Source organism: Protopterus annectens, chromosome 4.part0 (genome assembly GCF_019279795.1).
Source record: "Protopterus annectens isolate FY-2018-M chromosome 4.part0, PAN1.0, whole genome shotgun sequence".
Taxonomy (NCBI): Eukaryota; Metazoa; Chordata; order Ceratodontiformes; family Protopteridae; genus Protopterus; species Protopterus annectens.
In genome coordinates, this window is record NC_056733.1 from 1,609,157,794 (window position 1) to 1,609,181,259 (window position 23,466).

The following is a 23,466-nucleotide window of genomic DNA, read 5'->3' on the forward strand; positions in this document are numbered from 1 at the left end:
TACTATATGTGGGAGTGAACTGACTAACACTGTGTTCCTTCAAGCAATATTAGTGTGACATAAGACCAAAAATTACTTCTCCAACTCAGATTCAACAAAAGTTCGGTTGCAATATACAACTATTAGTCAAAAATGAAAACTCTATGTCAATGAACTATAAATGACATAAACAATACTTCCCATATTTTGATTAATACAAGAACATTATGGGATATAAAAATGTAGTAATATCAATACTATAAATCCTGAGTGGAAAACCAAATGGTTAGATAGCCCAACAATCAAATAATTGAATGAATACAAAGTGCAGCCAGCTAAAGCCCATAAAAAGCTATGTAGATTGTATACACATTATAAATGTTGAACCAAAATTCAAAATCTGTCAATACAGAGCCACTACACCCTTAAAACAGTAATAATTCCTCAAACAGTAATTAAGGCAGTACAATAACTGGGAATATGTCTATTAGAGTTATTAATAAATCAAACACTAATGTTCAATTCAAAAAATGGCGACCTTCTTCTCTGCCAAATAAGTCACTTCTGATTAGTTATGAGGTATAATATTTTCAATGCACAGACCAAGACCTTCAGCACAGAAAGTGAATCTGTAGTGCTTTTTGTAAGAGTTGACTTTCGTCTCAACTCTTCTCAAACCTGCAATAAGCTCATAAGCTGACTTTCTTCTCCACTTATTGATTTTATGTGCTGAAAACCAAAACATAATATGAGGACCTCAATGGGGCCTTGTTATTGCCAACCATGTATGTCAAAGATCAAATCCCAGTACGTATGCCCCTAAACCGATGTTAAATAAGAGAGTGTAGGCATATAACTCCGTATTGGTAGATGTCAAAAAATAATATCAAAGTAGAAACGCCAACCCAAGCAAGAACGGCTGCAGTTTGTATCCCCAATTGGTGTATAGGCTTAATAGGGCTTAATATATCTATTGTATGAACCAAGACTTATGTATAGTTAGTTTAAATAAATAACAACCCTAAATCAAAAAGCAAATATTGTCACCAATATACTTGTATACTGAACATCATGTGTAATCTGAGACTTTAAATGCATCGTAACCCAGTTATAAAATACGTGCAACTTTCAGTCATAACATATTAATTAAACAATGCAAAAACACGGATGTTTTACATATGTATAAAGAAAGTATTGGTCCCATCAACCAGTTTTTCTTCTGATTGGAAATGTTCCTTCAAAATGGTATAGTAGGTTAAAAAAAAAATCCAGTAACAAATACGTCCGAATTCCAAATTGTGTTCTAAACACTGTTGTAATCCCTGATAGCCAAAGGGAACTGTTATTCAGTCCCCACAATAATTACGAATCCATATTGACCCCAGTTCAGTATTAAAGCCGCAGTGTCTTATAAACCTCTGATGCAAGATGGCGTCTATCGAAAAAACGGCTCACCAAGCTGAAAATGTTCTTGTAACAAAATAGTTGGTTACACCAACAATTCTCGGCACTTGGTATATCCAAAAGGCTGATTGGCAAAATATAAATCCAGCAATCTCGTAGAGTCCACCCTGATTGTAAACCCCAAGCAAAAGCTTTCCCAAAGCCTGCTGCTGCAAAATAACGCCCATTAGCCAGCAGACATCAAACGTAAAATGTTCCTGAAATATTAAATCGCTAGATTATAGAGCAGTTGACTTGCCAGGATCAAGTTATAATATGGTCCTGAGTGTCCATTCACCTTAATGAAAACACATAACAGCCAAACAAAACACTTCAAAGTGTAATTTCCTCCGTGTTTGTAATGAAACAAATGATGTTCATTTTGGCCCACAATATTGAATAAAAAGCCATTACCTGGTTTGGCACCCAGATAGACACCATCAACTTTCAGCTTTGGAACAACAATTGATAAAGAAGAAAACACAAAAATTTAATAGAGACATATCAGATTATGACAGATGTAAACCATTTGGTGCAAACAAGAGCATTAGATTCCAGGATATGGGAAACAAACAAATCAATAAGAAAAAAAACACATAGAGCCATACTTAAGAACAGGACTTATACCCATCAGGGGATGACTCATCCTCAGCTACGGATCTCGATCCTATCTCCACTGAGGAATCTCCAGTAGCGAAGAGGAAACCTAGTACTGACCCTTTAGGGGTAAGAAACACGGGGGGGGGGGGGTAGGAAACACCGGAGAGGTACACAACATCCAAAAACTTTTGGACAAGATCCTCACACATTAAACATCAATAATGTTCACAACATTTCTTCCAAACCTTTGTCAGATGTTGAAATAAAATTATTGAACAAAGGGTTAAATTTTGTTCCATATTTTTTTGTGGCTGAACATGCTTTTGTAAATGATATTCATGAATTTTGCAGAAATTTTAACCTCAAATTATTTTTTTCAGACTCAAATCAAACTCAAAGATCTACTGGATTTCATTTCCGGAAATCCAGTTTTATACCTTCCATGGCAAACATGTTTCAGTCTTTAAAGAATGTGCGCTTAAAGATTTACATTTCAACACGAACATATACACCAGTATTAAACAGAAACTTACCAAATAAGAACGGGAAGCCCTACATAAGCTCAGCAACAATCATGACCTGGTTGTCTTACCAGCCGACAAAGGGGGGCAGTGGTCATCATGGATTGGAACATGTATGAAACAGAAGCTATAGCACAACTGTCCAATAGTAAATTTTACATGCATATGCCCCTGGACCCGACATTTAGGTTCAAACAAGAAATTGATGCCTTTCTAAAACTGGCACAGGAGGAAAGGGATCATTGATCAGAGGACTGGTTATCAACTGACTGTCCAAGATCCTAGGTCACAATATCTATACCTACTCCCCAAAATACACAAACATCCTACCAAACCACCAGGTAGACCGATTGTTTCGGGTCGATGATCTCCGACGGAACCATTATCTGCTTTCCTTACGGAATATCTACAACTACTTCTCCCCCTGGTCAGATCCATAATTAAGGACACCACTCTGTTTCTCAATATCATAAATGACACACAGTTGGAAATAGGTTGGCTTTTATGCACATTGGACGTTACCGCCCTATACACCAATATCCCACATTGGGCAGGATTGGAAGCCATTCAATTTTGGCTAAATAAAGCTGACCTATACACTCCTGGTTTCAGTACTCTTCTTGTTTGCTTAGTTGAACATGTTCTCACTAAGAATGCTTTCCACTTTCATAGGAGATGCTACTGGCAGTTAAGAGGTACGGCTATGGGAGCGTCTTTCGCTCCCATTTATGCAGATCTCTTTATGGGCTACATTGAAGAACAATTGATATATAATGAGAACCACAATATATTTTTGGATAACATGGATATTTGGAGACGTTATCTAGATGAGTATTGGATGGTGTGGAGGGGTGATGGTGAATATGCACAGGAATTTGTAGAATACTTAAATGTAAATAAGTGGGGGATACATTTTACACTTAATTATGATTATAAAGAAATCACATTCCTGGACGTTTTATATTTTACGTCAGGATGACCATACACTTGAAATGGAGGTCTATAGAAAATTTCCCCAATTTAACACCTTACATCATGCTTCCAGTCATCACCCCTTCCACATTCCCATTTCAAAATCCCAATTTTTACGTATTAAACGTATATGTTCTTCAGATGTGGCCTATAATACCAGTAAAAATGATCTATCCCAAAGATTTCTATATAGGGGTTATCATGCAAACAATTTCAACAGGGCATGTTATTTTGCTACTGAACAAGATAGGAAGAATTTATTGACCTATAGTAAGGGATCCAAGAGAAGGGATGGACAATCTCCCCAACCCATTCGTCTGGTTACAACATTTGGATGCAATACAGATGGCTTCAAAAATATTGTTAATAATCATTGGGACATCCTGTTGGCCAATGAGAAATTAGCTGGAATGCTTTCCCCACAATGTTTTTTTCTCCTATAGAAGAGGTCGTACCATCAATTCTCATCTAACTCACTACAAACATTTCACGCCTACTACCACACAATAAGTCACTTTATTTGGGGACAAGCTAGTGGGCATGGCCATTGCAGTGCTTGTACACATTTGCAAAACAAAGGAATTTACCAGTAGCAATACTCCACATATTTTCGAAATCAGATGCTTCGGCAGCTGCAGCAGTGACTAGGCCATCTATCTGGCCACCTGTTTTTGCCCTGCTTTTTATGTAGGACAAACATCTCGGCCATTAAAACATAGGATTAGTGAGCATCTTACTGACATAAGAAGCAAAAGAATATCTAATGCTCTTTATAAACACACAATGACCCATTGTACTGCTAAGTTTAAATTTACAGTTATTGACAAAATCCAATGGCACAAATCTAATAAAACAGGATGTCTCTCTATATTAAATAATAAGGAATCTGTTTGGATTGGCAGGCTGGGGGCTCTGTTTAAGCCTGGCCTTAATGAATTAAGCTAATTCTGGCATGTACCAATCAGCTTTGACTTTGGTCTAATATTGTACTATTTAAATGTGTAGTGAACTAATGTCAGCTAATACACTGAAGAAGGCTTTAATTTTTGCTGAAATAGGTTTGCTGTTGCTCTTTTGCCACATTTAATCTTATATTTTTCATATCTCCCTGGTGCTGGACTTTTTGTGTTTTTGACTACATTTGGTTTGGTCTGTGCACCCTGTCTCACTTGTATGGGGTTGAGTGAGGTTGAGGCATGAAACTTACAAGTTAGTCAACATATTCTCCCTGAAGTTGAACACATTTGGCACATCATTTCTGAAGTTTCTGTAACCCTGCCAAAAAAAAGTCTGAAGTCTGGTCACTGAAATACCACTCCGCTGCTGCAGTCACCTCTGAATCACTCGAAAATAGCCACCCTTTCAAACTCTTTTTTTAAGTTTGGAAATAGGAAGTAGTCAAATGGAGCAGGTTCTGGTGAGTAGGGTGGATGGTCTATGCCCTCAAACCCCAATTTTGACAAAACATCTATCATTTTGACAGCCTTATGAACAGGTGCATTGTCTTGCAAAAAGAGAACTCCTTTAAGCAGCTTCCTTCTCCTGTTTTCTTTCAATGCCTCCTTTAATTGGCACAGCAGATTTCAGTAGTATTCTGCATTAAAACTGTTTGGCCCATTGAAAAATAGTCAGTCATTACAACACCTTCCTGATCCCAAAACACTGTGGCCATGAACTTTCCTACTGACATTTGGGTCTTGAACTTCTTTGGCCTCGGTGATCCTGAGTGCTGCCATTGGATGGACTGTTGTTTGTCTCAAGGTCATAGAAGTGTAACTATGTTTCATCAACAGTAACTAGTCATTCCAGAAAGTTGGCACCAGCTCAATGAAAAGGCCACAAAATCTACTTGGAAGTGTCCACTCAATGTCTTTTCTCATTGGCATTCAAATATTTCGGCACTTAGTTGGCTGATAGCTTCTGCATACCCAGCTGCTCATGAATGATAACCCAGCATATTCCCTGGATATCTGCAGTGTCTCAGCAATTGTTTTAGCTGATATTTGCCAGTCTGCCAAAATTGGGTCATGGACATGGTCAACAATTTCAGGAGTTGTCACTGTTTGAGGCCTCCCAGACCTTGCTGCATCTTCGGTCTCGAAATCTCCAAGCTGAAAGTTTGCACACCACTTCTTCACAGTTGAGTAAGAAGGGCACTTGTCACTCAATGTTTGCATCACACATTCTTGGATTTCTTTTGGAGTTTTTCTTCTGCATGAATAGAAAATTCATGACGGCTTGGAGTTCCACACTTGAAAATTCCACACTTTTCATTGACATGGTTCAATCTGAAAAAGTGTCAAAACATAGTGTTACTATTCTGCAGATTGGCACTTTACATGATGAAATAACCCTCTTTTTAGGTGCAGAGGCAAAATAATGCTCAGAATTTAGAAAGTTTGGTCAGACTTAGAACTTTTCAGCATCCCCCTTGTAACTAGCAGGCCTCACAGATAACTTGCAGCATAAGATAAAAAATAAGAGGCTGTGCTTACTTTAAACAAAGCTGCAGAACTTAGTTGTGTCTTCACAGATAACTTGGAATATAAATGCACTTCACTGTTTCAAAAATCTGAGTAGTGATTATTTGGGGTAAGGAGGTTATGTCCTGTTGAAAATAAACTAAGAGAGTTACATAATTATTGAAAGTCCAAAATGATTTATTCAGATATACATTTTCAGAAAACTATATCATGTAAACTAAAATGAAAGGTGTGAATTTACATGACAGAATACAGCTTATAACAACCTGGTATGAGACCAAGAATGATGAGGATCAGTCACTTGTAGGAAAGAATAGGCCTGAAACAAGGCAAGTAAAAGCCACAAGTCAATCCCCAATGTTAATGTATTGATATATACAAGAAAGGGGTGTTAATATTTGAAATAAAGGCCTGTCAAGGTGCTGGCATATTTAATTGTAATACAGAATGGATTGTATATTTGGTCATCTGTGATGTCTGTAATGCATTCTATATAGGAAAAACAGAGAAGTCCATTAAGAAAATAATTCATCAACATACATACAGTGCAGGCAAAAAAAATATCAACACGCGTACAATATAGACAAAAAAGGTGACAACATTGAATTAGCTAGACTTTCATGGGTATGCACAGGATGGAACTAATTCTTATTTCTTGCACTTGAGCAAATAACATTCCAGTGCAGGGGGAGGGGATTGGAAAACATTATTAGATAAGAGAGAGTTAATCTGGCAAATTAGAACCAATGCAACAAACTTGCTAGAATTGAATGAGACTAGTTCCATTTCAAATGTGTTAAAACTTAGAGCATCTTAATTATGTAATTAACATTAGTTTTGCAGTGTGATATAGATGAACACATTAATGCATTTTATATATTTAAAGTTTTTTATATACTTAAGAAAAGTTTTTTTTTATTTAAATGATGATTTGATATGGAAGAATGGATACAATTTTAACCAATTACATTTTGGAGATTAAGTAATGATTTGTTTAGACTTTTAAATTAAAAATAAGGGTTATATGTTTTCATGGTTCCGATGAATTCCCAAACAATGTAGAGACAAAAGCACTAAACCATTATATTTAATTTTTATTGAGTTTTAAGTTTAGTAATAAAGAAATGTTGGCTCGAGGTTCATACGCAGCCAGTGACATCATCACTGAGCTTGTTTCACTTTGTTACTGGATTTATTGGCACCAGGCAGTTCTTCTGTTTGGTTATAAGAAAGAAAACTAAAGATCATGTAGCGGTATTAGAGATATTTTGGAAAATTTATGAAAATTTGTATAAATCAGAGAAACAAAATCAAGAATGAGCACAAATGTAAAGATTTTTGGGAGACTTCATTATTCCAAAGTCAGAGGTAGCTAAAGCTCAACAACTAATCGTTAAGCTAGAAGGAGATGATATTCCTGTGGAAGGTCTATAAGATTTTATTTAACAGTATTTTAAAAGAAAGAGACACAACAATATCGTGGAAGAAAGCTGTGGTGGCTATATTACAAAGACAGTAAAGACCTATCAGATTCAGCTTCATATAGACCCATTTCAATTTTAAACTGTGATTATAAAATGTTTGCCTATTCTAGGTAAAAGAGTAGCAAAGGTGGTAAAACTGAATTGATAGATATAGATCAGTGTGGTTTTGGGGAAGGTAGGCAATCATTTTTTTCAATGGGATAGCATTAATAGAACAATGATGATTCAGAGGGAAGCAGACTAGAAGAAAATACTTCTGTTGTTATTGGGTCTTGGTGCAAAGAAAGCATCTGACAGAGTAAGCTGGGGGTTTTGAATAGGGCAGTTAAAGCATTTGCATTTCCTGATACAATTAGGAGGATATATAAAGGATTGGAGGCAAGAATTAAAGTGGGAAGGTTCCTTTATGATAAGTTGTTTGAACAGAGGAACCAGGAAGGGGTGTCCTCTTTATGTGCTTTATATTTAGAGCTATTGGCAAAGAAAATAAAGGGCTCAGAAATTCAAGAATATAATTGGTATTGTAAAAAAAAAGTTGGCTTTATTTGCAGTTGGTATTATTTTGTACCAGATTAATCCAGAAAGGACATTTCTGTGTTGTGAAACATTTTGAGACAGTTTCAAGTTCAGCAATACCCATATTTGTGAGGGCCCGATAAGTTTTATATATTTAAGAGTACAAATTAAAAAGGCTTCTATTATGGTAGCTAAGGATATGTGGGAAGAGATTTAACAAAAGGTAGTACAAAAACTGAGAAACTGGAAGCCCTTGTTTATGGATATTGACAGTAAGATACAAGCAGTGAAAATGTTTATATTTTCTTTAGTTTTATATACAGGTCAGGCATATTTATCAACCAGAGGAGAAGTCACAGGCACTAATTAATAAAGAGTTGAAGGAATTTATCTGGAAGGGGGAGATGGCAAGAGTTAAGTGGGACAGGTTGACCCTTCTAATAGTACAAGGTGATTTAGGATTGCCCAATTTGAAGGGATATTTTAGAGCTACACAGTTAAGGCCGATATTCAAAACACAAACAGGAGGTTATAATTCAAAGTAGAAAGGGATGATGAAGTGGGGGGGGTTTCAAGAAATAAGGAGAGTGGGATTTTGGCTGTATATCCTTAAGGAAAATAATAACAGTCATACAGAATATTACAGAAACTGAATCTTCAAAATACAGAAACATAATACTCAAAATATGGAAACAGGTTCCTCAAAATACAGAAATTTGAATCCTCAAAATATGGAAACATTCCTACAATGGGGCCAGCCAGGGCCAGATGGAGGATGGCCCCCCTGTTGTAGAAGGAAGTAGCAGTCCACAAAAACTGATAGGCCAAAGAAGAGACATAAAAATGATAGAGTGGACTACTGAGGATAAGAAAGAACTTGTGTATTGTTGCTATGCAAAAAGTCCAGAATTTCCAGACATAAGATATAGATAAAAAGTGAGAGAAATTAGAGGAAAGAAAATTACTTCCAAAAGAAAAACTGTCAGAAGCTTCAAACAAAAATGTGTGTTCATTAATACAACAGATTTTTGAAAAACACTATATAGATGAAGAAACTTTGATCTGTTTGGAAAAAGAAGCATCTGAGGAAGTGCAAAAATATAAACAACAAAACCTAGAGATTTTTGAAAATTATAAAAAAGTAATATGGGCATGGGAAAGAGAGAGATTTGATATGGTGCAATATGTATGCAAAGTCAAAAGCCAAATGAATCAACACAAAAAAGGCAGCCCCAAAGATATTCAAAGAGAAATACAAGCAAAGGCATCCAAATATGGAAAATTTCAAAGTAAAAAAATATCACAAGGAGGTAGTGTAGAAAAGAAGATTAGTAAAGTAGAAGTTAAAAAATAAAATAGAAGTTGAAGTTATGGAATGCCTGCAAAGTGAAGGATATGGTGTAGAAGGTCTAACACAGGTTACATCACATCATGATGGAACAAGTCCCCAAAGTAAGGAGAAACAAGAAGATCAAGAGACATCTGAAGAACAGCTATGGACCTATGGACATGGGGAAAAAAGAGTTTTAATATGGTGTAATATTTATGCAAAGGATAAAGCAAAACTGGTCAATACAAAAAAGAGCAGCACCAAAGATATTTGAAGAGAAATACAGGCAAAGGAATCTGGACATGGAAAACTTTACAGTATAAAAATAGAAGACAGAGGAAAAGTGGAAAAGAAGATTAGTAATGAAGTTAAGGAAATAGAAACTGAGGTTATGGAGTACCTGCGAAGTGAAGAATTCAGTATAGAAAATCTAACTCAGTAAGCACCACAACAGGATAGAGCAATAGACATCCAAATTACGGAGAAACTACTGGAACCAGAAGCAACTGGTCAGTTGCCATATGAAGATATTTTGGAGCCTTTCACAGCAAACCAGTATAAACATTCACTTGATGCTGGACAGCAAGGGAAGGAACAGGAAACTGTGCAACTCTGACGCAGTCAGTGATGACAAGTAATAGGCTAGTGAGTTCCCATATTACAGAGCAATGGATAACACAGGAAATTGAAGAGAATATGCCACAGGAAGATGCTATAGAACTTTCTATAGAATGCCCGCAGAAAATAGAGTACAAAAAGTGCCCTCAGTTTGGAAGAAAATGACCTAAGAGAAGAGTTGCTTGAGTAATAGATATATTAAGCTCAATGAAAGAAATTGACTGCAGAAGGTCAATACAACCCAAAAAGTTAGAAGTTTGATGAAACACATGAACACAGTAATTAGGACTGTCCATAAAGATCCATGTGATATAGCAGTAGTAATCAGGATATACTACTGTGCGGCTAAATTAATACCAGATAAAATTCTACCAAAAGAACACAGGGTAGTAAGGGAAAGGAAGGGGCAAAATCAAATACCATTGTGGAAGTATCGAATAGAGAAAACTATAAAGCAGTTAAGACAAGAAGTGTCACTGTTAGACAAGTATAAACAAGGGAAGAGATCAACAAAAATACTCAGAAAGATAGATGTGATAGAAGCAATGCACGGTATTATAACGAATCAGGATTTATAATCCACTATTGCAAATGATAAACTAAAAATATCAGCACAGGCAGAAAAACGTAGAGAATACACAGATATGTATAAAGGAAAAGTACAAAATAAGTAATTTATTGATGACCCAAAAAAGTTTTATAAAGAATTGGAAAATGAGATAAAAGGAATTGAAAGACCACCAAAAAAAGAAATAGATGCATTTTGGATAAGTATTTATGAAGATCCTGTTGAACATAACAAAGAAGCTAAATAGATAGAAGTAAAAGAAAGCATAAGAAGTTCAAAGTTACAGGATATATGAAGTAGGATGAAATAATAGCCAGAGAGATTGAAACAAAGTTAAGAAAAGCATAGTCCACAAAAGCGTTGCACTAGGAACGACACAGGCAGGTAAAATCTGTTGTAGTTTATTCCACAAGTAAACAAGGATAAGTGCTTTCACAGAAAACAAGAACTCTGCTTCATCAGACCCACCATATTCACAACAGAAGCAGCTTAAGTACTACATACACCACCAGTCATGAGCCAAATTGACTCACACACCCTTTTTCATTTAAAGGTACAAATACATACAACCAAAAACATGTTGTAAAAAACATTTATATATAACAAAGGCATTTAAAATATTTACCTAAATAACCTGCATGCTTTCAATACAAGTTTAAAAGGGACATTCTCATTTAGTCCCAACCCTTTGTGCTCTTGCATCCTAACAATCCACTCAAGTTCCACAGTCTCTGTACAATTCTTGATGTCACCCATTCTCAGGGTTTCAAAAACCCTATCAATAACTCTAAACTTGAACTTATGCTCAGCTCCTTTCTCCACTACATGTTTCGTTAGAGCATTTGACATTTGATATTAATGGTATAAAGGTGTTCCCTCATACGCTCCTTAAACTTCCAATGCTCTTCCCCACGTAGAATGAAGAGCATGTGACAAAATGCGCTAAGTAAATAACATATGTAGTGTCACAGCTAGCAGAAACTTTAAAATAAAGTCTCCTGCCATTACCAGGGTTCACAAAAACATTACCTGTCTCAATATATGTGCAATATTTGCATCCTCCACTTGGAAATGTGCCATTTCTTTCATTCCTATCTCTACTCTCCTTAACTCTATCGGGGCACCATAAGACCCGCTTAAGTTTCTTTTTATTTTTAAACATAAAGGCAGGTTCATCACTCACAATAGTCCTAATCTTCTCATCCATTAACAGAACCAGCCAATGCTTCTTAATAACAGCAGTAGCATCATTCACGTTACTGCGATGTTATTGGTAAGCTGAAGCATCTAAGTGGTTCCTCTTTCTGTTCTAAATTTTCTTCCCTATATTTCCTAGAAAAGTATGGTCACCCTCTGTCAGATCTAAGATGATGACTAGTATCAAGTCCAACTTCCACTTCCCTGTTTTTATATCCCCCTCCTTAAAATTGCATTCTAAAACAGACAATTTTTCCCGGAACACAGAATCTCAAGCATTAAGTCTAGATGCTCGCATGCCCTGTCCCTTAATGATATTACGAAATACATATGAGGGGTGCATACTAGTCCTATATAGGAGGGAGTTCCTATAACAGTCCTTCCTGTATAACGTGGTGCCATATGTCATATCTGGTAGTCTAACAACCTTCACGTCCAGGAACTCTTATCTCATCGGGTGGCTATTTGATCGAAAATTTCAAAAAGGAAGTGGTACTATGTATATAATCCAGAAAACATAGTAACTCCTCTTCATCTCCCAGCCACAGCATATAAACATCATCAACAAACCTGTTATATAGGCTAATATACTTAAAGAATCTATTTCTCCCATTCAACACATGATCATTCTCCCATTGGGCCATGACCATATTGGCGATTCCTATCTTCCTTTTTAAAACTCTAAAAACATAAGGTATGTTTATGCGGGGGGGGGGGGGGGGACAGAAAGTGCAACACATGAAAATTGTACTGTATTTCTTCAAATATTTTTTTGCTGGTTGCTTAAGTCCTGGTTAACTGAGAGTTTACTGTATTACTCTTAATGTTTCCACTTCTTTTTCATTTTCCCCTCCCCTTCATTCCTCATTCTAGTCAGTTTCTGCCATCTTCTCCCCATATCCAGGAACCTTTTGTGTAATTCACACTCTAATATTGTCTTTGTCCCCATTTTGAGTGATGATGATGGTTTTAACTTCAGTACTCAGCAGTCTGATTATGTTCATTTCTCTTTCTAGATGCTGTCATTTTTCTTTATGCCCCCACTTAGAGAATTCTCAAATATTCTGTACTTAAAAATATCTCCCTAGATTTTTTGCCTGCTTCCAGACTTCCTACTATCTGTATAGTGTACTCAAGCTTTGATCTACATCCCTGTGTATTTTCTGCATGTTCCTCACTGCCTGAATTGTCTTCTGCTAGTATCCTTTAACTCCCTTGGGTCTTTCCTCCCTTCCTAATTATTTCCCATTCTCTCTTGTTTGACCTTGACCCTACTTTCCCTTAGTGCTTCATAGATGTATTTGATGCTTCACCTTCCCAACCTGTTTCATTTTCTTCAGGGAACATCTTCTCTCTTTTTTGCCCCCCTTTCCTACCTGTTCCTTTCTTCTGTTGCCCTTTCTTTATTCTTTTACCAGATTTCCATGAGTACCAAGTAATTCCACCACTGGGCCTTCTGTATTAACTCCAACATTGTTTTAAATCTTTCCCACCATTCTTTTATCTGCATACCAAATTTTCCTCTTGAGCTCTTCCACTTGGTTTCTTCATTTTGTTACCTTGTCTTTGCCCCCACCCTTCTGTTCTCCATAACTTTTTGAGGTTTCCTGTGCCCCACTTCATGCATCCTAGTTAAAGTGCTGCTTTATTCATGTCCTTTGGGTAACATAGCTCTATGTTTCCCTCTCCCGTACTCTCTTTTGCTTAGCTCTGTCTTATCTGTTTCTGTCCAGTGAATGATGATGCATGTCAGTGCATAAGTTGGGATATTTGCAAGTCCCCAGACACCCTTTTTGTATTCATTCTCATTTTTCTTTTGCTCACTCTTCCCTTTGGCTTGATTGATCCACTCCTCTGTGCTTTGCATTTGATGTAGCCTTTTGTCCCTAGAGTCTGTTTATATGTTCATAGCTTCATAGGTAATGACTGGGCTAGCTCCCATTGCAGGCTATTTTAAGCCTAGCCAATTTCCCTTCAAATGTGTGAATTGAACCCTGTACTTTGTCTGCAAGGTAAATACCTTAACCATTATGCCTATTCCCAACCCCCTAAAGGATGAGAAGAAAAGAGGCCTTGATGAGATTTAAACTCATGACCCCTGGTTTATTAGACCAGTGCTTTGACCCCTGAGCTACAAGACCACTGAAGCAATAACGTTTGTGATCAGCAGAATATGAACCTGCATAGGAAGCCCCAATGGATTTAAACTCCATGTTGTGGAGCAGGTGAAGGATTATTGGTAGTATCAGCTCTAATTGCATTTAATAACATCTTGAACAGCAAAGTTTCTACAAGACCACCAGTAAAAACTGTTTCATAAACCTTTCATATATTTGGAATCACCATTACTGCCTACTTATATATACAAGCTCCATTTTGACAACTGAAAGCGCCAACTTCTTGTTTGCAGATTCACTGTCATTTTCTCTGAAAAAAAACATTGTCCACAGTTTAGTTTCTCAACATAATTAGAACCCATTATGCCCTGAGAAATCACTCCCCTGAAATCACCAACCTTATTCAGCAACAGTTTACAATTAACACTTTACTGTAGCCTTTCTCCGAACTTGTGTCTGTTGTGTGGAACTCAGTACCACTAAATGTAATCAACTAGTATTCCACTACTTCCTTTCAAACATTCCTCTTTGATTTCCTAAGTACGTTTTTTTCTGCAATCTACCTTGATCTCTTCACTCTTAAATCTACTGTGTTCTGGCAGCTTATACACTTACTTGAATTGCTTTTATCACTGTTCTCTGGATCTCAATGAGCAGTGATATGCCAACTAATGTTGATGTCTTTTTAGCTACTACTACTCCTGCAAGTTGCAGTGTATATTCTCTGTACTTCATCTCTATGTTTGTTAACTTCATCAGGTGACTATACATGTTTTCAGAAGTGTAAATACATCTGTATATATCTATAAAAGTATAAAGGCTTGTAATATACTGTAGATATTGCTAGCTTTATTTTACTTTTAACTGTGTTGTCACTTGGTGGCCTAGGTCATGGCTAAAAAAGGTCATGTCCGACAGCCACATAATAGGATAACATATGGAGTACATAAATAAGAATAAAATAAGTTGGAATGGTGGAAGAGATGATCTCAGGCTTAGAACCACCAAAGAGTGCCCCCTCTTGGATCAGCTGATATGGTAAGAAATGTATTTGTTATTTAACCATATACTTCATTGAAAGTATAACTTGAGAGTTGTCTCATTAAACAAAGTGGATGTTTACTTGAAACACTGCTTATAAGGAGCAGACTTCTTCAGATAAGCAGTTTTGTATTTCCATTGACTAAGGTACAAAAGGAAAATGCTATGTATTCCCATTAAAGCACAGAAGGAAAACATCTGTCCAAGCAACTTGCCTGCTATGGCTATCAAATATTAGCATTGTTTAAAGTTAATCCAGAAATAAGCAGGAAACCCAGTACTGATATAAACACTAATTCAAAACAATGCCAAGTGTTTTATGTAGGCAAAACCAACAATGCCCTCAACAAAATAATCTGTCAGCATGTTTATAGTATATAGAAGGCCCTTGCTAGGCATTCTTTGTCCTGTCTAGGTTTTAAAAGATTTATTTATTTATTTATTTATTTTTATTTTAGAACAAGACCAAGCAGCTTGCCTACACAGGGGGCTGGAAGAACAAATTACAGCACTGTGAAATGTTGTGGCAACTTAGAATTAATGATGTTATTTCTATTGTCAGTGAACTTAAAATGAAAGTTTCCAAGTTGTAAATAGCGTATTCATTTTGTATTTACTTTATTTTACTGGGCTTTAGTGGTCCTTGTCACCTGATTGTGTGTTTTTGGGGTGTGTTTTCATGAATTTCCTTTAAAAATAGTTTTTACTTCTGTTTTCATGGTTTTGATGATGTCTTTTATATAAGATGAAAGTGCTAAATTGTGACTGTTTTTACCTTCAAGATTTTTGTTTTGTCATTAAAGTTCTGAGCTTGTTAGGCTGCTGGTGTTTGGTTCTGTTGTTTAAAGTTAGTTAACAGCCTCTTCTTGGGCATGTGTAAAATAAGTACTTACTCATTAGATTCGTCCTTGAGTTTACCAGTATAGGAAATACCTCTTAACCTCTAAGCATTAGAAATCATAGTACAGATCATTAAAAAAATCATTACAGGGGGTCAGAAAGAGGAGCAGTTTTTTATGCATCATATTCTGGGTTAGTGTCAGTAAACCAGTAGCCTCTTTTCACAGGATACCTGAGGTGGTATTCATACAGACTAGGAGAAATTTGGTCATGGATGCCTTTAGGTAATAAACCATTCACAGTTAAGAAAACTTTGCACAGCCTTAGTTTAGTTATTTAATAATGCATGTAGCTCTGAACTCATTTGGAAAGGTTAATGTCATAGGAAAAATAAACTTTAAAAATTATTAATATACGGTAGGTTTAGGTTAAGGCACTTTAATTTTGCAGCAAGGAGACAAAAACGTGCTAATACAGAGTTTGTCTAACTAAAATTAGGAAGTAAGTTTATTTTTATACACTTTTTAACAAGACATTGTCTACTAAGCTGACATTACAGATTACAAGTTTTAACATTATCATTACATAGCAGCTGTTTATTTATATTTTTTTGCTTGCACTATTAATTTTGTGAAAAACTTTTTAAGAAAAACAATGTGGCCTTGGTGACCCCCGGTTAGATACAGTTTTTTACTATGTTATGTTTTTATTTAAGGTACTATAGCTAATTTGAGTACAAAGCAAGTACAGATTTTTTAAGCAGTTTTTTGTTTTATGTATTTTTTTTTTTTTTGGAGCTGTGCATGTTTTTGTAACGCAAACAGAGCTGATTGTTTATATTTAATTATATTGTAGAAAACAGTATTGTATTTATTTATTTTCTGACCTAGCAGATAATCACCTGCTTTTTAAGTACATTTTTAAAAAGGCATAAACATGAATATTGCTGTGCTAGCAATTACTAGGTCAGGGTGCATCTTGCAGTTTTAGAAAGCGTACTGTGGTTTGAAAAATTATCTTATAATTTCATACAGAATTAAGCTGTATATAAAATAGAATGAAAATGTGTTAACCCTTTTAGCTTTTAATAAGCATTAAACATATATAAAAATGAATATTTTTCTGACAGTTAACCAAATGAAGAAAATCATTAAATCTAGGGGGAGCAAGGCAAAGACTGATAGCAAAAATCAGTTTGACACTATAGTGTAGCATGTATGTGTCAGTGCCACTTGTTCAGAAGTACTTAATTTTCACAAGTGTTGCAACCTGGGCTCTGCCATTAGTGTAGTTTTTCATAGATCAGCATTGTGGAGTTTGCTGCCATAAAAAGTCCTTCCATTTGAAAAGCCTACCTCTTCTCCCTGGATCCATTTCTTCAATTTCTGCATATGTTATTAAGTCCCTTTTTCTGAGCATGTCTCACAAAAGATAAATTAGTAGTTGCAGGTACCTGGCTTGACTCCATATCTTTAGGAGGAAGTTCACTGATCAGCAGGCCTCTGGCCCACCTCATCCCACCCAAGTCTTAATTTCTATTAATGTGTGTGTGTGTGGTTCCCTATTACACTGTCGCAGACGCAGGTTGTCAAATGCATCTTTGTCGAACAGTAAAGCTCAAAAAGGCAAAATAGCGAAGCGGCTGTTTAGTGAATTCTTTCCCTGGGAAAGAATTTGTTTGGCCGCTTTTGCTACTTTGCCTTTTCGGCACTGTAGTGCGATCTCGGAGTTGGTATATTTAAGTAGGGGGGGTTGTGGGGGGCAAAGCCCCCCTCATCTGGGGGTGATTAAGTAATGTTTTACTGTTGTTTTTTTTTTTTTTTGTTTTGGAACAGCGATTGTTTTCCCTTGGAAAATAATCGCTGTTCTGAAGTTTCAACGTTGTAAGCTTTCGCTTACATGGGGTTGATTATCTGTCGTTTGCTCTTCTGAGCATGCGATATGATAATATAGACCCTATATATATATATACATATATGTGTGTGTGTGTACTATATATATATATATATATATATATATATATATATATATATATATATATATATATATATATCTATAGTACACACATACAAATGGACACACACACACACACACACACACACACACACAATGACTTCTTTATCTGGGTTCATATTGGTCTAGTCAAGAGAGTGGTTGGAAAAGAAATAGAGAAGGTTGTTCACTCCTTTGTGTGTGCCTTGAATAGAGCAGGTTATAAGCAACCAAATAAACTGGAGTATAATCCTAAATGTGGCTGCTTTATATGAATAACTAATGATCACCATCTAGTGGTTAGCATACGTTTTTAAAAGGTCTTCTCCTTGAGGAACCTTTGAGCATATGTCATTTTGATTGATATTTCTGTAATATCTTTCAGGGTCATAGACAGTATAATTGTAATACTGATAGAAGAAGTGGAGCATTTATCTGTGCACTAGAAGTGTATTTGGGATGTCACATGATTGAAAACCCATCTTCATCTGCATTAGGGATTGATCACTGATTGTTTTTTTGCTGTTGTACTTTACTGTAGGGCAGTGCCTGGTTAAAAGACGATGAAGCAGCAAACTGCAAGCAATGTGAAAAGGAGTTCTCTGTTTCAAGAAGAAAGGTATTTTTCATGCAGATTTTTGTCAATTGGGGTGCAATGTTTTTGCGACTGTCTTCTGTAAATTTACTGCAATGTTATTGAGAATGTTTCTTTTTAAGCAGCTTTTTAAATTATCACTTAAGACAGTCATACATACATCAATAAAGAAAGCAAATCATACTGACATGTTTTCCATTTACATACATTGTACACCACATGTGTTTTCTTTCTTTATAACTATCAGTAGTCAGATGTTATATAAATTGCTCAATTCCTACCTTCCTTTAAACCTCCCTCCTGCTGAACATTATTCTGTATGTATTGTTCCCACAGTTTCCATTTATTTCTAGGTAACTTGCTCCTTCCCTTTTCTAAAGATCACTCTTCAGTTCTTTTATGTTTTACATCAGTACTTCAGATACAGTCAGTTTAGACTTCGATTTCCATTTTCCATTAACTGCTTTTTAGGCAGCCAACAGAATTAAACTTAACAAGGCCTTTCTGTGTCTAAGCAATTCAGATCCTGTGTCCCAGTTCAAAAAAATCACTTCCTCAGTTTGAGCTATTTGCTCACCTAATATTTCTGAGTGAGTACTCTCTAGGGAAGTTTTAAAATCTGCCAAATTATTACACTTCCAAAATATGTTTTCCCAGTTATCACTTTCTTCCCCATCACACCTCCATTTGTTATCTACTTGAGGAAAAATTCATTGAAGTCTGCTTGGGTTATAAAATACCTACACTTCCAAGCAAAGATACTAAGCCATCTGGACTTTGTTGCATACTTGGGAGCCATGCATAAGTCCTCCCATTCTTCCCTTGTAAATTGCTTTTCCAGTCTCTCTTCCCAATCTTTTCTAACCTCCCTCTAATTGATTCTTATAGTTATAGTGCAACGCTTTATATGTCCTACTTATTATCCCTTTTTTAACAGCAGATTTTGTTAAGTATTCAACTAACAGCTCTAACAGAGCAGGTCTTACACTTCTGATTCACCGTATCCATTTCTCTGTGCCTGTACTCTGATATCAATTCCTAGTAGGAAAGGCAGTCTGTAGCCTGCAATCCAAACGTCCTCTTGGCCTTATCCCACTCTATTACCTTTCCATCTTTAGTTATTTGCTATAAATACTTTGGTTCCTTTGCCAGTTTTCTCCAGAAAAGTTCTAGCCCCGTCTTGCCTATTTGCAGTCATCCATAGTGGCAAAACATCCTTTCACATTTCAAGTGTTAGCTTAGTTCTTAGAATACTTTCTGCTTCTTTATGAGTATAATATTCTGTAGAGTTATTATTCTTGTTAAGGATCCGCATCCACACTCCCACTATCTCCTTATTTCTTGAGTTCTCCCTGCTTTATCATCTCATTTTACTTTGAATTATTTCAAATCTGGCAATCCTAAACCACCTTGTCCTATTGGAAGGATCAACTTATCCCACTTCAGTCTTGCCCTGTTCCCCTTCTACATAAACCCATTCAACTGTTTATTAATTACTGTCCACAACTTCTCCTCTGGTTGATTAAAATATGCCTGACCTTTGTATAAAATGTAAAATTAAATAGGCAAAAACATTTTCATTGCTTGCATAATACTATCCATATCTATAAAGAAGATCTTCCAGTAGTTTTTTTAGTGTCTTCCCACATCCTTAGTTGCCATAACAGAAGCTTTTTAATCCATGCACCTAAATACTTCATCTTATAGTATCCCCATCAAAATGGGTACTGCCTAACCAATTTGTGTGTGCATACATAATTAAGAGCTATAGCCTTTGTTTTACCTTTATTTTTGTATCTTGAAAAAGACTTGAAACTTTCTCAAAATGTTCCACAACACTAAGATATCCTTTTCTTGGTTTATCCAGTACAGAAAATATCATCTGCAAATAAAACCAACTTTTCTTGATTGCCATACCAATTATGTCTTTGAATTTCTAAGTCCCTTATTTTCTTTGCCAATGGCTCTAATTATAAAGCAAATAAAGGGGAAAGCGGACACCTCTGCTTGTTCTTCTGTTCCAACAAAACCTATCAAAGAGGAAGCTTTACACTTTAATTCTTGCCTTCAATCCTTCATATACCACCCTACTTGACCTTTTCATTGTATCAGAGAATGCAGTGCTTCTCTTGTAGTACTCATAAAATCCCACATTACTCTGTCAAATGCTTTGTCTGCATCAAGACCACCAACAACAGTGATATTTTCTTACATTCTGCTTCCCTCTGGATCATTGTTGTTGTATTAGTGTTGTCAAACGTTTTCCTCTCTTCCTCAAAACTACATGGATCCGTATCTGTCAATTCAATTTTGTCAACACCTTTCCCACTCTTTTATCTAGTGTAGACATAACACTTTATAATCATGGCTTAAAGTTGAAATGGGTCTATATGAAGCTGTATCTGATAGGTCTTTACCATTTTTAGGTAATACATCCACCACGGCTTTCTTTCAAGATGGTGGTTCTTCCCCTCCTTTTAAAATATTGTTAAATAAAATCTCCCAGATATATCACTTTCTTCCCTCCTATCTTCTAGACTTCCGCTAACATACTATCTGTTTTTTGAAATTTTTCTGCAGATTGATTATACATCACTGTTTGTATCTTGTCTGCTCCTGTCTTAACTATTAGTTATTGACCTTATCTATCTCCAACCTTGATATAATTAAGTCTAAATACTTCCATGTGTACTCTTTCTTGATTTCCACATTTCTGTGGTTTATACAAATTTTCATAAAACTGCCAAAATGTCTGTAATACCTCAGCAGGATCTGTGGCTGTTTTTTCTTGTTATAGATGTCTCATATTTCTGTTGCCCAACTTGTGCTAAAAGTTAATATGCTGTGGAGTTGTTAACAAAAATAGTTATTTAGGAGCAATCTTTCTAAACTCATGCATATTATCCAAATACTCCCTTATTTTCTCTTTAGTACTCTGTATTTGTGCCTCTTCTTCCATGAGATTCCCCTTATTCAATTATACCTTAACTTTTCTCAGCCCTACTGAATTCATGTCTTCCCTGCCAAATATTTTCATATGTTTCATCACAAAATCTACCACTTTTTGATGTATTTCCCTTTTAGTTCCTCCTGATATGTCATCACCATTGCAAATCAAGTTCCAGTCTCCCAGCTGTAAGTAATATTCCCTGCTTGAAAGGTGATTTATTTCTCAAAAAATGTTCTTAAGCTCCGTAATAAAAGTTTTTGGTGGCATATGAATATGTGCATAAAACCTTGTGTCACTTGCCGATTGCCAACTAGCTCACAGATGAGACACAGATAATCAAAAGAGGGGAAGTTACCTCCACAAAGAAATCCGTCACCAGTTGAGTCCCCAGGTTTCTGTGCTGGGACCTGTCCTGTTTGGCATCTACTTTTCTGAGTTAAAAACCCATACCATGGGGCTTTGGCTAACTAAGTTTGCCAATGGCTACAAGCTAGGAGAATCATTGAATCCCCAAATGACTTAGCCATCCTGCAAGAAGGTTTGTCTCAAAGAAATAACTGGTGGTATTTAGAAAGTCCTTCTATGTTACGCAGCTTTTGAGCAAAGGGATTGTGTCTAGATCTAGGGATGTCATTGTTCCCCTTTACTCAGCCCTCATTAGGCCAGTCATTGAGTATAATTCTCCCTTTATAAAGATGAATGGCAGATAAGTGGCAAATCAAACACAAATAAAAGCAAAAACCAATTGCTCTACTGAGACTGTAAGGAATGGGAGCAATTAAGTGTAACGTAAGTTTATTTATCCGCTTTTCATCCAAAGGAATTCATCAGACAAAAACTACATTCATTTGCAAATGTTTTATATAAAAAAAAATAATAATAGGATAACTGAATCACAATTCAAAATTTTAAAGACACGAGCTGTTAAAAACAAAGAAAAAAATACAGGGAAAAAATAATTGTCCCCCACCATAACATTATATAAGTTTTCTGACTGTCATCCTTCCATCCCTAAGAAAGCAGTTAGTATTAATCACCTAATTTAAACCAGGTTCTTGGTCAGCTTGTAGCTTGATCTTCCCCATATCCCTATCTCTATCCTACAGACTGAGGTGACCTCTGTCTGGCATACAAGGCATCTTCCAACCCATTACTGATGAATTTACTGCACATCAGCAAGTCAAAATGCATCAGAAATATGTGGTCTAGGGATATGAAATTTGTCTGCAACATCAGTAGACTGGTTTGGAGGAACAGACATATTCTGCAGTGGATACAGCTGCTGTGGAATAGATTCCTCATCCACATTTAACAAAGTTAGTCCCTGTCCATGTTCAAATGCAACTTAAATCTATGGATGAGAAACAGAAAATTTATTCCAGGACTGTCCCCTTTACTACTGATGGACAGGTGCAGCTCTTAAATGCTTTTCTACCATGCTTGGGCCCCTCAGATTATTAGGGGTAGTATATAGTTGTTGACCATGGAATGGGTAAGGCCAGTGTATAACCTAAGGGAACAGATTATTTAAAGTGCAAAAAGAAAAATTGGATAGGTTTTAAATGGCTTGCAAGGGCAGCTAACTTACTACTTAACTATAAATCTATGAACCTATGCCAGCATAATCCTCCTCCATTGCCAGTAGCTCCTTACTTTTACAAATTTATCATTACTGTCTTTTCCCCCCTCTTCTGTTACTGTTGGAGCCCCATTACCAGTCAGAATTATTATTTCACTTTTCTTTGTCTCTGATATTCTGCTGAATATCCATCCTGAAATCCATTCTTTGTCAAATTCAATTGCATCTTTCCAAATGTGTCTCCTGTAGCATTGGTATTTGCACTCTGCCTTTCTTTATATAATTCAATATGTTTTCCTTTTTTGTCTATACCTGTAAAGCCATTTACATTCCAAGAAAATATGGATTCATAGCCATTATGAGAAAAAGCTATTGTTCCCACGTATTATGTGTGACAATTTTTTTCATGTGTATTTCCGACTTTTGACTTACATGCACATACTAATGCTTGACAGACTGATCTTTTATACGGTTATTACTTCTTATCTCCATTTGAACCTATGTCGCATTTTTCAAAACATTTTGTTTTAATGAATACCCTCAAACAAAAAACTAAGGATATTTGCAGAACACCCCATCTCCATTGCCTGTTAACTTAGAAAAAACACACAAAAGTTTAATTCTCCATGTTGGAACAATTG

The 23,466-nt window shown here is 36.0% G+C and overlaps 1 protein-coding gene and 1 non-coding gene across 2 annotated transcripts in view; one reads left to right on the forward strand and one right to left on the reverse strand.

Moving 5' to 3' along the window:
* The window catches only part of RUFY1 (RUN and FYVE domain containing 1), a 2,127,773-nt gene that overhangs the window by 2,030,289 nt on the left and 74,018 nt on the right, over positions 1-23,466 (forward strand). The window contains exon 17 of the mRNA XM_044069383.1: positions 18,243-18,320. Coding sequence (XP_043925318.1) covers positions 18,243-18,320 — 78 coding nt within the window. The remainder of the gene's footprint in view (positions 1-18,242; positions 18,321-23,466) is intronic.
* TRNAI-AAU lies at positions 13,780-13,852 on the reverse strand. Its single transcript has one exon. It is a non-coding gene; the product is annotated as a tRNA-Ile (tRNA).